Source organism: Podarcis melisellensis, assembly GCF_964234715.1.
Source record: "Podarcis melisellensis genome assembly, chromosome: 9".
Taxonomy (NCBI): Eukaryota; Metazoa; Chordata; class Lepidosauria; order Squamata; family Lacertidae; genus Podarcis; species Podarcis melisellensis.
This window is the reverse complement of record NC_138541.1, coordinates 1,942,986-1,959,129: the sequence shown is the minus strand read 5'-3', so window position 1 is coordinate 1,959,129 and position 16,144 is coordinate 1,942,986. Positions and strand designations below refer to the sequence as shown.

Sequence of the window (16,144 nt, the reverse complement as noted above, 5' to 3'; positions counted from 1 at the left end):
ATTTTAGAAAGTAGATTAAAAATAAATGTAATCTAATTTTTGTGTGTTTAACTTTCAGCTTTGTGGTGTTCTTGGAAAATTTTGCACCTTTTGTGAATTCTCTGAACCTTGGCATTGCCAGCCCACTTTTGTTGGGCCTTCCTCCTCCTCCTCCTTTGCAGCTTGCTCAGATTAAGACACAGTTGGCTTTTCACCAGTTGAACTCGGTAGCTTCAACCCATTCTATAGCATCTTATGCTTTGTTAAATGAAGCATTTCTGAAAATTGCCATGTTTAACCCTAGAGGAAACATGCCTCCAAGGCCAAGGGGACCCAATGCACCTGGTCCAATGCCGCGTGGCCCTTTTCTGGGGCCAGGACCGGGACCTGGACCGGAGGGTCTTCAAAGGCAACACCCGCCTGCTCCTCCCAGAATGCCTCAAAGGGTCATGGAACCAGAAATGAGGGCAAGATTCCCAAGGCCAAATGTTCAGGTCACGCAACATGGAATGGATCCTAGACAAGAGCGGCACCAGAAGGAAGAGGGATGTGCTATTCACTTTCCGCTTGTAAATACTAGCCAGACCACTTCAGGAGAGTTTGCACAACAAGCCACACGTATCCAGAACCATTGTACAACCAAGAGTGCTTCGAGCATCTTAGCAAGATTTGGCTTATCTAATGAAGACTTGGAGGAACTTAGTCGGTATCCGGATGATCAGCTGACAGCAGAAAACATGCCTTTGATTTTGAGGGACATCCGAATGCGCAAAATGACTCATCAGTTACCAAGTTTACCTTTTCAGAGCAGAGAAAAGGAAATGTTTCACAGTGACGGTGGTCGTGGTACCATGGTGAAGTGCAAGGTAATTGATTACGGGCATAAAAGCAAATATACTGAAACTCTTCTTGAGGTCAAAGATAATTCTGATGGATCAACTGAGGGGAACATGAAAGGATTTCCAGCACAGCAGACGACTCTCGTGTCTTCGGCGCCCTCTGGTGTAACCAGTAGTCAAATGAAGGCGGTAGAAGAGCTGATACGAAAGATGGGATTCCAGAGAAGCACATCAAGTACGCAGTCCTTTCCCCCCATGGATGCTTCCAACAAGGGGCCAGGGCTAGGCCTGCCTCCAGCAGGAGCCGGGATACAGCCTGGACCTGCCAGTGGCCAGAAAAGAATCCATGAGAAACCTCAGCATCCTATTGAGTCACCTTTTGTTGTGGTGAAAGCCTCTTGCCTTCCAGTTTTTTCACAGGCAGATGTCCAGAAGCTGAAGAGATTGCCAACTCGGTCGATGATGAACGATTACTATGCTGCATCTCCAAGAATATTTCCACATGTCTGTTCTCTGTGTAATGTAGAATGTGAACAGTTGAAGGTGAGTCACTCCCCCCCCGCAAAAAAATTACAAACATTTGTACACAATGTGTTCTATGTACTGGGTTTAATTGACTTCTGGATATCTGTAGATTTTATTCCCGTAAAATTTCCAACAATCAAGAAGTTTGGGAATAAATATTGTGTGTGTCTGATTTGCACAATCTGACTGGCTATTTCTGCAGGTTTCACCTGTAAAAGCTGCCTTATGATAGACATGTTCTCAATTGACTTTGGATTCCCAGTTCCCTCTACTGCTTCCTCTGTCTATAATTAAACTTGCTCTAGTGGCTTCTGGGATCAAAGGAAGTTGGACTTAAAGTAGACAATGGATTAAGGTTGCAGTCCAGTCAGAAACATTGGTAAAGAAAGCATTATAGCGTTAGAACGTAACATACGATTGATAATAATAATAATAATAATAATCATAATAAATTATTTTATTTATATCCCACCCTCCCCAGCCGAAGCCGGGCTCAGGGCGGCTAACAAGAATAAAACAGTACAGCAGTTGGACGAGGGTTCTAGGCCGTATAGGGCTTTAAAGGTTAAAACCAGCACCTTAAACCTGATCCTGTACTCCACCGGGAGCCAGTGCAGCTGGTATAGCACCGGGTGAATGTGATATCGCAGAGAGGACCCCGTAAGGAGTCTCGCTGCAGCATTCTGCACCCGCTGGAGTTTCTGGGTCAGTCTCAAGGGCAGCCCCACGTAGAGTGAGTTACAATAATCCAGTCTGGAGGTGACCGTCGCGTGGATCACATTGGCTAGGTCAGGGCGAGAGAGGTAAGGAGCCAACTGCTCTGTCTTATCTAACTGAGCTGCTGTTGTCTGTTTGAATATTAAATGCATTGCACACTATTGAACATTGTCCAGTATTAAACTAATACACAGGATTGAAGGGCAGGTGAGTGTGTTTCTACTCTGCTGTAGAAACTCAGATATTTAAGCTAGGTGACAAATGGCTCCTTAAACCAAGGTGTCAGTTGCCAAAATGGAATGTCTAGTTGCCATTTGGGGCCAGATGGCTCTAAAGTCTTATTTTTCCAATGATGGCCTGACTGTGATTGATTCTCAGTTAAACATCCGGCTAGTTCAAGAGACAACCTGGAGCCAGGTTAAGAACTTTGACTATCACGATCCCAGGATCCCCAGGCATGCACCTCCAGGTTGTGGAGAGGTCAGTCGCCATCCTGGCACCCAGGCATCTCCACCTGGTTGTAAGTGTCTGGTAGCCAGGTGCAAAATGTGCTTGCCCCCTGGCTAGTTTTGAGCACTGCCACGGGCTCTCGTGACCTTAAATGACGAGATTATGCAGTTTTATAGACGGAAGCCCCATCAGTGGGTATTGGGCATATCACTAAGTGGAACTTAGGGTTTTATTTTTACAAAAAATGTATATACCGCTATGTGTTTTTAAAAAAAACTACAGTGGTGCCTCACAAGACGAAAAGAATCGGTTCCGCGATTCTCTTCGTCTAGCGGTTTTTTCGTCTTGCGAAGCAAGCCCATTGACAGCTTAGCGCTATTAGCGGTCTAGCGGCTTTTAGTGATCAGCTGAGAAGTGGCTTATCAGCAGATCAGCTGTTAAGCGGCTTAGCGGGTTAGGAAAAGGGGGGGAAGCGAAAAAAACCTGCAAGATTTTTTCGTCTTGCGAAGCAAGCCCATAGAGAAATTCGTTTCGCGAAGCACCTCCAAAACAGAAAACCCTTTCGTCTAGCGGGTTTTCTGTCTTGCGAGGCATTCGTCTTGCGGGGCACCAGTGTACTTGCTTGCTGGGAGAAGCAGCAGTAGCAGCAGCAGAGGAGGGCCCTTCTGTGGGTTTCTCGGAAGCATCTGTCTGACTGCAGCAGGAGAAGGGATGTTGGACTAGGTGGCGCATTGTTCTCCTCTAGCATCCAGGCTTTTTTGTGTTCTCATGCTGATTTCTTCCCTCCCTCCCTCTAGGGCTGGAATCTGCACGTGCGCACTGCTGAACACTCCGAGAAATGTGATGAGCTACGCCAAAAGTAAGGCCTTTCATTTTAATTTATTGGGAATAGATTGAGGATTTGAAATGGTTTGGAATGACTTCCTGGATAGCTCAGGGCTTTGCTAAAAGCAGCAGAGCCATTGCTGACATGCCTTGCCACAAACCTCAGCCAAGGAAGTTGTGGGAGCTCACCTTTGAAGGAACGGTGCCTGCTCTAGGTTGTGTTTTGCCTGAATTTGTATAAGAGGTCTGTAGGCCGATTATGGAGCTGAACCAGGGAAGAAGGCAGAAGCTCAGAGGCGCCTTATCTTGCGTTCTGTGGCTTTTAGATGCCTGTGGAGCATGAGCAGAGTTTTATGAGGTGTGGCTTCAGGACAAACCAGTTCTTGGAGGAGCTGGGACCTGAGTCTCGTTCCAAGGAGCTTTTGGAAATCTTGGTCTAAGAGTCAGGGAATCCTCATGGAATCTCCTTTAAACTTCCCCAGATCAGTAGTAAGAGATCTATAATTTGGACAAAAGGGAGAGAAGTATTTGACAGTTTTAGAAACTTGCCTGAATGATAATGGCATGAAGTACATGTACTGTGTCAAATGAATAACACAGCTGTTTTGCTGGCTTTTCTTGAAACAGGCATCCTGACTGGAATCCAGAAGAATGCTCTTCGTTACAGAGGTAACCTTTTAATCTCAACATGAATATTCAGTAATGAGAATTAGGCTGCAGTAATCTCATCCCTGACTGTAACCCCCCCACCTCAACCCCCCCCCCAGGAATAATATTTTCTGCCTTAGGTTACTGGTTGTCATTGACCAGTATATGTAGCAGCTGCTTAACTCAGACTTAACATTGATCAGGCTGGGGGGGGGGGAGAGAATTTTCACTTTGCTGGAACCCTTGGGTCCCCACACTCCTGTGGGGTTTTTTGGGGGGTGCGCTGAACTCTAGTGCTGCCCTCCAAGCCTCTCTGCCGGCTCCGTGTCGTGGACGACACTCAGCACACCGCCTTTGTCCTCTGCAGCAGACCGGAAGTCAGGAGCTGCTTAACTCAGACTGCAGGCCCTCGTGTCTTCGTTCTAAGGCTCTAGGGGCCACCTGGCTGAGCAGCTGTGGGTTGCACTGCAGCTAAGCCACTAGCAGGCAGGTAGCCATTCCCAGTGTAGGTGGCAGCCATAATTTTCTGGTATGAAGCTGGGCATTCTGTTCCCATCATCTGAGTTCCTTTAGTTATTGGATGCTGCAGGCCCATCAGCCGTATTCTGCAGGCTTTTGATGCTTTTAGCTTTAACCCCGAGAGTTCCTATTTCTAGTTGATTTCCATTTGCAAAAATAACATCTTGGCAGATCTGATTTTTCCTTTTACATTTGAAAAAGAGAAGTCATTCAAATCATGTTTTTTCTGCCTTTTGCAGACATGAAGGTGACAAGAAGGAAAAACATATTCCAATGCCATGCTCTACCAGTTCTAACCTGAACACTTCACAACACTCAATCCCTGGCCATGCCTCGAGTCAAACTCGGTCACAATCTAGGAGCTCTGGGTCCCACAGCAGAAAACGATCACGATCTAGGAGTTCTGAACGTTGCAGGAGACAACGGTCACGATCTAGGAGTTCTGAACGTTGCAGGAGAAAACGGTCAGGATCTAGGAGTTCTGAACGTTGCAGGAGAAAACGGTCACGATCTAGGAGTTCTGAACGTTGCAGGAGAAAACGGTCACGATCTGGGACTTCTGAACGTTGCAGGAGAAAACGGTCACGATCTAGGAGCTCTGAACGTTGCAGGAGAAAACAGTTACAATCTAGGAGCCCCAGATGTAGGTCCAGGTCTTCAGAGCGACCAAGCTCCCCCAGCTCGAGTTCTCAAACCTCTTCTAGCCAGAAGAGAGAACTGGGAAAATCAACTAGATCTCCAGGTAAGGTGGATGTTACAGATTCTTCACTAACTGGCCTTTGGTTTTTTGTAAGCAGGATTACGGTGTATGATAATGGCAGGCGTGTTGCAATGGCTTTGGCTCAGTGAATAGTTTGTTCTGTTCTGGGGGGTATTGGTTCCTGTACAGATATCTGGGGGTTACTCGAGAGCAATCAGGCAAGTGTCTCCCTGGTCAGCTGTAAAGCTTCCTTATTGGTGCCAAAAACCCTTCACCATGCAGAGCGCCACTATTCCGTGGCTCGCTCATTCACTGGCAGAATCTGTGCGTGGGCGGTCCTTAAACCTTCCCCAGCAGGGTAGTTTCTTGACGCCCAATCTGCACCTCCCTTCTCGGTGCGGAAGCCTACTGCGCAGGGAGGGTGCAGGTAACAGGGAAACACTCTCCTCCCTGCTTTTGCCAGGCAAGGTGTCCTGGCATAGCCTCGCCTCCTCCGAGCCCTGAAGCTCCTCTCCACTGGAGGCGTGGTTACTTTCCTCTGCTGAGGAGGTGCTGCTTCTCACGATCTTTGGGGGATCTCTAATCCACCCGGCTTTTCCCCTCTCGCCCCTGAGCCGATGGCAGTTCCTTGACTGTTCCATTTTGTTCTTGCTTTTATTTTGTATTTTCTGGGTTTTTAATCTTGTATTTTTATGTTGTGAACCGCCCTGAGATGTATGGATGGAGGGCGGTATACCAATTTAATAAATACTGCTGCTGCTGCTGCTGCTGCTAATAATAATAATAATAGTAATAATAATAATAATGATGAGCCACTTGCTTTTTCTCCTCCTCTTTAGCGTCATCTGCAGAAGCAGGAAGCTCCAGGAAACCTCCAGCCAAATCTGGTCCCCCAGGTCTGTGTCCGACACACTAACCACTATACCAAAGTGGCTCTTCAGAATGGCCCTGGAGGATGGGAGGGGCTCAGCTGGAGCAGACCCTTATGCATTACAGTGGTGCCTTGCAAGACGAAATTAATTCGTTCCGCAAGTTTTTTCGTCTTGCGAGTTTTTCGTCTTGCGAAGCACGGTTTCCCATAGGAATGCATTGAAAATCAATCAATGCGTTCCTATGGAAACCGCCTTCAGACCAGGTCCGGGGACAGTCTGTCCCCCGACCTCTTCTGAAGGCGGGGGGGGGGGGACAAGGGCTTTTCTTCCCACCCCCAGCATTTTAAAAAACCCCGGGACAGCAGAGGACTTCTCCGCTGTCCCGGGGTTTTTAAAAATGCTGGCGGGCGGCAGCGCTGCCGCCCACCAGCATTCTAAGATCGCCCCGGACAGCGGAGAAGTCCTCCGCTGTCCCAGGGTTTTTTAAAATGCTGGCGGGCGCTATCCCGGACAGCTTCTGAAGGCTGGCGGGGGGCGAAAGTCTTTGCTCCCCCCCGCCTGCCTTCCCGGGGGCTTTAAAATCGCCCCGGGACAGCGGAGAAGTCCGCTGTCCGGGGCGATCTTAAAATGCTGGCAGGCGCTATCCCGGACCGCTTTTCAAATGCTGGCGGTGGGGAGCAAAGCCTCCCGCCGGCCTTCCTGGACCTCTTCTGAAGGCCAGAGGGGGGGGGGAAGGCTTTGCTCCCCACCGCCAGCATTTAAAAGAGGTCCCCGGAGATTTCCCTATGGGCTTTCTTCTTGCGAAGCAAGCCCATAGGGAAATTCGTCTTGCGAAGCGCATCGAAAAACGGAAAACCCTTTCGTCTAGCGGGTTTTTCGTCTTGCGAGGCATTCATCTTGCGGGGCACCACTGTATTTGCTTACTGTCCCTTCTCTACTGGGCACCTCACTGCGCAGAGTAGTTGATGGGAAATGAGCATTTTGGGGGGTGGGAAGGGGATATCCAGTAGGAGCAAGCTCTGAGGTGGCCTTTGCCCTTGGCACCCTCTCTCCAGGAATTTCGTTGGCATCCGTCTGTGTTGCATAACAGAATCATGCCTTCCTTCAGCAGGACCTATGGTACCTTCAGTGGCTTCGTTTATGCCTCCGTCTTCAGAATCTCCATCTCCGTCAATGATGAATGATTATCATGCTGTGTCACCAACAGTACTTCCACATGTGTGTTCTCTGTGTAAAATAGAATGCTCAAGTATGATGGTGAGTTCTTTGTTTTTGCAGAAAAAAGTGCACACGGTTGTATTGAGCCCAGGATGAGTGCATTTTCCACTCTGGCTTTCAAGCAGATCTTACGCTATGAGGAGTGATTGATGTTATCCTGAGTGACCTCCAAATCTTGTTGGACAGCATCACTTCAGCATATCTCCCCTCCCCTAATCCCCAAGGAGACATCTCTGCCACCTCAGGGCATCATGAATCCCCACATCCAGAATGCCCATTTGACATCGGTGGGATTCAAACCTGAGCTGCTGTTGTCTATTTTAATATTAAATGCATTGCACACTATTGAACATTGTCCAGTGTTAAACTCATACATAGGATTGAAGGGCAGGTGAGTGTGTTTCTACTCTGCTGTATAAACTCAGACATATAAGCTAGGTGACAAATGGCTTCTTAAACCAAGGTGTCAGTTCACAAAAAACGTATATACCGTATATACCATTAGGGGTTGTTTGGTTTTTTATAGTTGCTGCTCAGCAGCAGAGGAGGGCCCTTCTGTGGGTTTCTCAGAAGCATCCGGCTGACTGCCGCAGGAGAAGGGGATGCTGGACTAGGTGACACTTTGTTCTCATCTAGCATCCAGGCTTTTTTGTGTTCTCATGCTGATTTCTCCCCTCCCTCCCTCCTTCCCTGTAGGGCTGGAATCTGCACGTGCGCACTGCTGCACACTCCGAGAAATGTGATGAGCTACGCCAACAGTAAGGCCTTTCATTTTAATTTATTGGGAATAGATTGAGGATTTGAAATGGTTTAGAAATGACTTCCTGGATAGCACATGGCTTTGCTAAAAGCAGCAGAGCCATTGCTTACATGCCTTGCCACAAACCTCAGCCAAGGAAGTTGTGGGAGCTCACCTTTGAAGGAACGCTGTCTGCTCTAGGTTGTGTTTTGCCTGAATTTGTATAAGTGGTCTGTAGGCCAATTATGGAGCTGAACCAGGGAAGAAGGCAGAAGCTCAGAGGCATCTCATCTTGCGTTCTGTGGCTTTTAGATGCCTGTGGAGCATGAGCAGAGTTTTACAAGGTGTGGCTTTAGGACAAGCCAGTTTTTGGAGGTGCTGGGACCTGAGTCTCATGCCAGGGAGCTTTTGGAATAATGGGTCCAAGAGTCAGGGAACCTTCATGGAATCACCTTTAAACTTCCCCAGAAGATCAGTAGTAAGAGATCAATAATTTGGACAAAAGGGAGAGAAGTATTTGACAGTTTTAGAAACTTGTCTGAATGATAATGGCATGAAGTACATGTACTGTGTCAAATGAATAACACAGCTGTTTTGCTGGCTTTTCTTGAAACAGGCATCCTGACTGGAATCCAGAAGAATGCTCTTCGTTACAGAGGTAACCTTCCAATCTCAACATGAATACTCAGTAATGAGAATTAGGCTGCAGTAATCTCATTTCCCTGTTGTCCCCAATGGTGTGGGTTTTTGGAGATATTTTGAATGGGAAATTTGCATCAGGGCATTCTGCACTGAGATATTTTCTGATGCCCAGGAAAGTGATCTTTGATCTAATTCTGATCTTTCATTGTATTTAGTAGATAAAACTCAAAACTGTAAAACTGCCAAGTATCTGCAGTTGGCCCCCGTTCACTGCTTCTTAGAAACTATGTAACAAAAAACACTGCTGCAGAAAAAGTAACCCCCCCCCCCCGGGATAATATTTTCCACCCCAGGTTACTGGTTGTCACTGACCAGTACATGTAGGAGCTGCTTAACTCAGATTGCCGACCCTTTTGTCTTCGTTCTAAGGCTCCAGGGGCCAGCTGGCTGAGCAGCTGTGGGTTGCACTGCAGCTATAAACCGCTAGCAGGCAGGTAGCCATTCCAAGTGTAGGTGAGAGCCATAATTTTCTGGTATGAAGCGGGCATTCTGTTGCCAGCATCTGAGTTCCTTTAGTCATTGGATGCTGCTCACCCATCAGCCATATTCTGTAGGCTTTTGATGCTTTTAGCTTCAACCCTGAGAATTCCTACTTCTTGCTTTTCTATTTCTGTTTGCAAAAATAAGATTTTGGCAGATCTGATTTCTCCTTTTACATTTGAAAAAGAGAAGTCATTCAAATCATGTTTTTTCTGCCTCTTGCAGACATGAAGGTGACAAGAAGGAAAAACATGTTCCAATGCCATGCTCTACCAGTTCTAACCTGAACACTTCACAGCACTCAATCCCTGGCCATGCCTCGAGTCAGACTCGGTCACAATCTAGGAACTACAGACGTAGGTCTAGGTCTTCAGAGCGACCAAGCTCCCCCAGCTCAAGTTCTCAAAGCTCTTCTAGTCAGAAGAGAGAACTGGGAAAATCAACTGAATCTCCAGGTAAGATGGATGTTACAGATGCTTCATTAACTGGCCTTTGGTTTTTTGTAAGCAGGATTATGTGTGTGCTAATGGCAGGCGTGTTGCAGTGGCTTTGGCTCAGTGAATAGTTTGTTCTGTTCTGGGAGTTTTTCTCCTGGCTTTGTCATTGTGTCAATATAATGCCTGCCAAGGAGACCAAGCTTGTTCCTATATAGGATTGTGTGAGTGACTCTGCAACCCATTTCAAAAGGGGATGTTGGTTGAGCTCAGCCATTTCACTCCTCTGGAGCTTCCCCCACCCACTTGGTATTTTTTACAGTTGCTTAGTACAATGATCTTCTTGCACTCATGCTATGCAGGGTAGACCTTTGTTGCAAGGGGGGTAGTATTGGTTCCATTTTGTTCTTGTTTCTATTTTGTATGTTTTGGGTTTTTAATCTTGTATTTTTATGTTGTGAACCGCCCTGAGATGGATGGATGGAGGGCGGTATACCAATTTAATACTATTGTTAATAATAATAATGAGCCGCTTGCTTTTTCTCCCCCTCTTTAGCGTCATCTGCAGAAGCAGGAAGCTCCAGGAAACCTCCAGCCAAATCTGGTCCCCCAGGTCTGTGTCCGACACACTAACCACTATACCAGAGTGGCTCTTCAGAATGGCCCTGGAGGATGGGAGGGGCTCAGCTGGATCAGACCCTGATGCATTATTTGCTTACTGTCCCCTGCGCAGAGTAGTTGATGGGAAATGATCTTTGGGGTGGGGGGGTGGGAAGGGGATATCCAGTAGGAGCAAGCTCCGAGGTGGCCTTTGCCCTTGGCATCCTCTCTCCTGGAATTTCGTTGGCATCCGTCTGTGTTGCATAACAGAATCATGCCTTCCTTCAGCAGGACCTGGTGTACCGTCAGCAGCTCAACCCGCAACAACACCTGTGGCTTCGTTGATGCCTCAGTCTTCAGGATCTCCACCCCCATCAATGATGAATGATTATCATGCTGTGTCGCCAACAGTACTTCCACACGCGTGTTCTCTGTGTAAAATAGAATGCTCAAGTATGATGGTGAGTTCTTTGTTCTGCAGAAAAAAAGTGCACACGGTTGTATTGAGCCCAGGATGAGTGTATTTTCCTCTGGTTTTCAAGAAGATCTTAAGCTATGAGGACTATGGCACCCAGGCATCTCCACTTGGTTGTAAGTTTCTGATAGCGAAGTGCAAGATGTGCTTGGCCCCTGGCTAGTTTTGAACACTGCCACGGACTCTCATGACCTTTAATGACCAGATTTGCAGTTTTATAGACGGAAGTCACATCAGTGGGTTTTGGGCATATCAGTAAGTGGAACTTAGTGTTTTATTTTTATAAAAAAATGAATTTGCCGTGATTATTTTTTTTTAAAAAAAGTTTCTGCTGGGAGAAGCAGCAGCAGCAGAGGAGGGCCCTTCTGTGGGTTTCTCGGAAGCATCTGTCTGACTGCAGCAGGAGAAGGGATGCTGGACTAGGTGGCGCATTGTTCTCCTCTAGCATCCAGGCTTTTTTGTGTTCTCATGCTGATTTCTTCCCTCCCTCCCTCTAGGGCTGGAATCTGCACGTGGGCAGTATTTCACACTTCAAGAAATGTGATGAGCTACGCCAACAGTAAGGCCTTTCATTTTAATTTATTGGGAGTAGATTGAGGATTTGAAATGGTTTGGAAATGACTTCCTGGATACCTCTGTCAGGATTCACAGAATGCTGTGTGAGATATTAAGTCTGCTGGCTTGAGTTTGCTAGCTGATGCAACCAGCTTGCAACACTTTCTATGGAATTGCTGGGTCAGAATGACTCAGCAGTAATGTGCTGTCAGCTGATTGGCTGTCATCGGTTTAAAAGGGAAACCTGTCCAGCAGTAAGGTGGTGGTGTAGAGGTGTGTAGTCAGATAGAGGTCTTCCTATTTACCTTAAGGTGCAGCCAGCTACTCTGTTTGATTGTATGAACTGCTCGTGTATTATAGCCTGTAAATATTTATGTGTATATATCTCACAATAAATATACTGCACTGAAGAACCTGGAGCTCTGAGCATTTCTGCTAAAGCGCCACGACGAATTCACGACAGGGTTATGGGCCCAGCATGCTTCCGCTGTGCAAGAGTACAGGTAGCAGTTATCTAGCTGTGGGGAGTTGGAGGTGAGGTGCAGGTATGGAGCAGTCCAGAGCTGGCATGTTGCTGGAGAAGCTGACGGCCACGAACTACAGCACCTGGTCGGTCCGCATGCAACACTTTCTCAAGCGTGAGGGCCTGTGGAAAGTGGCGGAAGAACTACCCTAGCCCCCTGAGGAGCATGAGGATGACGATGAAAAGCTGGCAGAAGCAGAGGCTCAACTAGAAAAGGATGAGAAAGCCTTGGCTACGATCATCCTTGGAGTGGATGACAGCCAGCTAGTCTACATAGCAGATAAGGTGATGACAAGTGAGGCGTAGAATGTGCTGAGGGCTGTCCATGTGTGAGAGACAGCTGGCTCTCTGATAACACTGACCAGGAGAATGTACCGGTGGCGGGGAAAAATGGGTGACTCTGGTAAACGACCTAAAATTCCTAACAGGCTGTTTCCAGGAGCTAGCCTTAAGAGGGAAGCTTATGGGGGAAGAGGACAAAGTCTTTATGGTCCTGAGTTCCCTTGACAACAGCTGTGATATGCTGGTAAATTCCCTCGAATTGGTAGAGAATGATAAGCTGACTCTGGAATACGTTACCGGATGGTTGTATGCAGAGGAGGACAGACATGCAGAGTGAAAGACGACCTCAGGCCAGCTGTCGGAGCATCCCAGAGGGAACAACAGCCAGGAAGAGCAGAGGTGTCGGGTGCCGGAGAAATAGTCAGGAGGAGCTGCTGCAGACCAGCCAGTGGTCAACAAAGTAAAAATGTGGTTTTTCGCCGAGTCCAGTGGACATCTGCTTTGGGACTGCCCGAGAAAACAGCAGAAGCACAGGAGGCAGCAGAGAGAATCTACGCTTGGGTGTCTGCAGATGGCCAAGAAAATGAAGAGCTGTGGGTTCCGGACAGTGGAGCTTCTCAAACTTTTTGTAAAATAAAAGCATTGCTGACTGATGCTAGGGCTTTGAACGAAAAGCATGTAAGTCTTGCTACAGGCCAGAAAGCTAATGTGATCTGTAAGGGGGAGATAGTGTTCCCACATTCAGGAATGTGTTGTGTGTGCCTAGTTTGCAAAACAATCTCCTGAGTATCCCTAAGTTGGCAAAAGTACGCTTTGAAGTAACCTTCGTGGGAGATGAGAGCCATAAAAAGCAAAATGGGGCAGTGTTGGCAAATTCTAACCTTAGAACTAATATGTATGTATTGCGGTGTGAGTCTAAGGTTGCAAATGTGCAAAATGGCTCAACCCACAATATGTGTATTCATCTCCTGCACAGGCGTCTGTCTCATGCTAGCTTTAAGGTGCTGAACAAACTTTGGAGTTGTGTGTGGGGATGAAAAACATTAAAAGTTGTGATAATTACTTAGACTGCAATATTTGCAAGAAGGTTAAAAGCAGGGCTTGCCTTGTAGCAAGAACAAGCCAGAGAGAAACCACAAACCACTGGTTCATGCTGATGTAGCTGGTCCTTTCCCACCAACTGTCTCCCTTAACGAGTATATTTTAATCCTAGTGGATGACTATTCTAGGTTCTGCTGGGTCTACCCACTAAAGCAAAAGTCTGAAGTTGCCCAAACTTTGAAGTTCTGGGTAAGAAGGGTAGAAAGGCAGCTTGGCCAAAAGATGTGGTCTTTTCAGACAGACAGGGGAGGAGAATTTATGGCAAGCTCCCTAAGAAACTGGTTGCAATCTCAAGGGATTAAAAATAGGCTTACCAACGTGGCAACTCCTCAGGAGAATGGAGTAGCAGAGCGTAGGGAAGGTGTCTTGCAGACACAAATGAAAGCATTGTTAGCAGATGCAAATCTTCTTAATTAAATATTGGGCTGAGAGTATTAAGACAGCCAATTATATTGGAAATTGTTTGTGGTCAAGGGTATTAGACGACATGCCCTACAAGATTTGCAACATTTGAGAATTCTTGGGACAAAGGCATGGGTTGACATACCTGTAAAAAACCCTGAAGAAATGGTGGGAAAAGGCCACAGCAGTTGCTATTTCTTGGGTATGAAAGCAGAACAAAAGCCTATAGTTTTGAAGATGATAAAAATCTTTTGAGTTATAGTCGGTCAGCCAGCTTTAATGAGCAGAGAAATTGGCCCAAGATACATGCAAACCAACTGCCAGAAAAAGTTTTACTGCCGAGCATACCTGATAAGGCAGTTGAAACAAAGCTAAGAATTGGCAGCATTCCCAGGGAAATTGAAAGGGAACGGGTAGAGACTGAGCATTTTTCTCCAGCTGCTCACATGGAGCAGGGGGGAAAAGAAAGTGCAACCGGGACAGGAGGAGGTAAATCTCCAGAGTCAATCCACCCCAAAAGCAGTCCTGAAGGTAGCCCAGCGGGGGAGATTAATGAACCAAGGGGGTCTGAAAGCAGTAATAAAGGTCAACCTCTGGTCCGTTATGGGTTCCCAGTCACCATAAACCAGGTTTATGTAACTGACCCAGAAAACTTTGAAGAAGTGCTAGAGTCACCTATATGCGGAAATTGATTAGACGTGACCTTTCTGATTGGTTTACGATCCCAATCAGTCATTTACAGCGTTCAGCACACTTCCTTCTAGCTGCGCAAACCTGCTGTCTCTTCAGTCACGCCTTAGCAGAGTAAACACAGCGGTGAAAGACTGCCGCTACTGCCGCTTCCGTTCTCCGGGCAAACACAAACAGATCAGGCAGTTTGTGAGTCCAATTAAACAGTTCTTTATTAGGACATTTCTCAGAAAAACAATCCTGGGCTTCTTTCAGCCATTCCAAAACATGTCCGTCTCTCTCAAAGACACAGAGGGAAGAGAGAATAGGGAATAAGCTCCTCCCAGCTTCGAATCTTTACGTCAGAAGGTGACGCACTCCTCAGAACACTTAACCAGTTAAGTTCTGAATCCTAACACCCCCTCTTGCGTCCCGTTCTGACAAGACCTGTGTAACATCTTCAGCAACACCCTGTGAGATCAATCCCTTCCCCAATGCCTTGCGCCCTCCCTTGGCGTTCCTGTCAGGCAACTGTGGAACAACCTCACAACTCTCAGATTCGCACTGTGCAAAACTTACCCACGCACCTGTGGCCTGATACCTCTCAGGTGGAACACCCTTCGTTGTGCGACTGGACCGCCTGGGCACAAACTCAGGAGTTTCCCCTGACTCCCCGTCATCAGGAGGTGTGTCCTCTGCATCATGGGATTCCCCCTCTGACTTAAAGCGTCTTTGAATCCTTTCCATTACACTCACAGGAGAACTAGGCTCACTCTTGGGCTCTCTTTTTACAACTTGTGGAGATGCCCCATCCAGCTCCTGACTCTGGTCAGCGAGCTGATCATCAGCCTCTCCTTCCTCCTCATCAGAACTGTCCTCTGGATCAGAGAGACATTCTGAAAGGACATCACGCTTGGCAGGGGTCTTTGACTTTTCATCCTGCTCACAGAACTCAGCGTGTTTACTGATCAGCACTTTACTCTGATCACCTGACGGGTAAGCAAATCGCCATGCACATGCTGCTGGTTCATACCCGCAGAAGATCATTTTCTGGAACTTGGCTCCATCTGGCCCTTGCAAAGCCCTAGGCACCGGCACAACTGCAGATGAACCAAACGTACGCAGAAAATGGATCTGGGGTTTCCTGCCATGCAACAAAGAAAACGGTGTGTCACCTATCAGTGAATTGTAGACACGATTCCAGGTGAAGCACACACATCTGGTCGCCTCCAGCCAAAACCTTGGAGGTAACCCAGAATCTGTAAGCATCACCTGTGCAGCCTTAACCAGAGCTTCACTTCTAAGCTCTGCCACCCCCCTCTGTTCGGGAGAAGTAACTGTGTGACGTATCCCTTTCTTGTGAAAGAACTTCTGCAAAGCAGAACCAGTATACTTAGCATTTCTGTCACTGGTGACTGCTTTCACCTTGATGGTGAACCTTAGTTCCACCTCTTCAATCCAGCTTCTGATCAGCTGTGCTGCTTCCTCCTTGGACTTGAGACCATGAGTCCAGGTGTTCTGTGAAAAACTGTCCTGTATCGTCAGCAGAAACCTGGCCCCTCCCAGACTCTGTTCCTTCACAGGACCGAACAGATCTATGTCTACCAGTTCAAAAGGTTTTGTGGTTACCCTCTCCACTTCTGGGTAACTGCACCCTTTTACCCTTGCCTGTCTGCAAGTGTCACAGTTAATGGCACTTCCACAATTTTTAATCTTACACCCTTTGGCAACTTCAGGTAACGTCTGCAAATCCTCTAGAGCAGTGTTTCCCAACCTTGTGCCTCCAGCTGTTTTTGAACTACAATTCCCATCATCCCTGACCACTGGTCTTGCTAGCTAGGGATGATGGGAGTTGTAGGCCAAAAACATCTGGAGGCACAAGGTTGGGAA

At 47.2% G+C, this 16,144-nt stretch overlaps 2 protein-coding genes across 2 annotated transcripts in view; both read left to right on the top strand.

The window, feature by feature from the left end:
* LOC309377495 (uncharacterized protein) overlaps window positions 1-16,144 on the top strand; it is an 88,347-nt gene that overhangs the window by 44,457 nt on the left and 27,746 nt on the right. The gene's annotated exons all lie outside the window — the stretch shown is intronic.
* LOC309377538 (zinc finger protein 638-like) overlaps window positions 1-16,144 on the top strand; it is a 28,560-nt gene that overhangs the window by 6,652 nt on the left and 5,764 nt on the right. The window contains exons 2-13 of the mRNA XM_081924951.1: window positions 59-1,361; window positions 3,308-3,369; window positions 3,963-4,004; window positions 4,742-5,244; window positions 6,042-6,098; window positions 7,183-7,331; window positions 7,989-8,050; window positions 8,648-8,689; window positions 9,439-9,668; window positions 10,204-10,260; window positions 10,729-10,838; window positions 11,220-11,281. Of these exons, the coding sequence (XP_081781077.1) occupies window positions 270-1,361; window positions 3,308-3,369; window positions 3,963-4,004; window positions 4,742-5,244; window positions 6,042-6,098; window positions 7,183-7,331; window positions 7,989-8,050; window positions 8,648-8,689; window positions 9,439-9,668; window positions 10,204-10,260; window positions 10,729-10,754 (2,322 nt within the window). The 5' untranslated portion in view covers window positions 59-269 and the 3' untranslated portion in view covers window positions 10,755-10,838; window positions 11,220-11,281. The remainder of the gene's footprint in view (window positions 1-58; window positions 1,362-3,307; window positions 3,370-3,962; window positions 4,005-4,741; window positions 5,245-6,041; window positions 6,099-7,182; window positions 7,332-7,988; window positions 8,051-8,647; window positions 8,690-9,438; window positions 9,669-10,203; window positions 10,261-10,728; window positions 10,839-11,219; window positions 11,282-16,144) is intronic.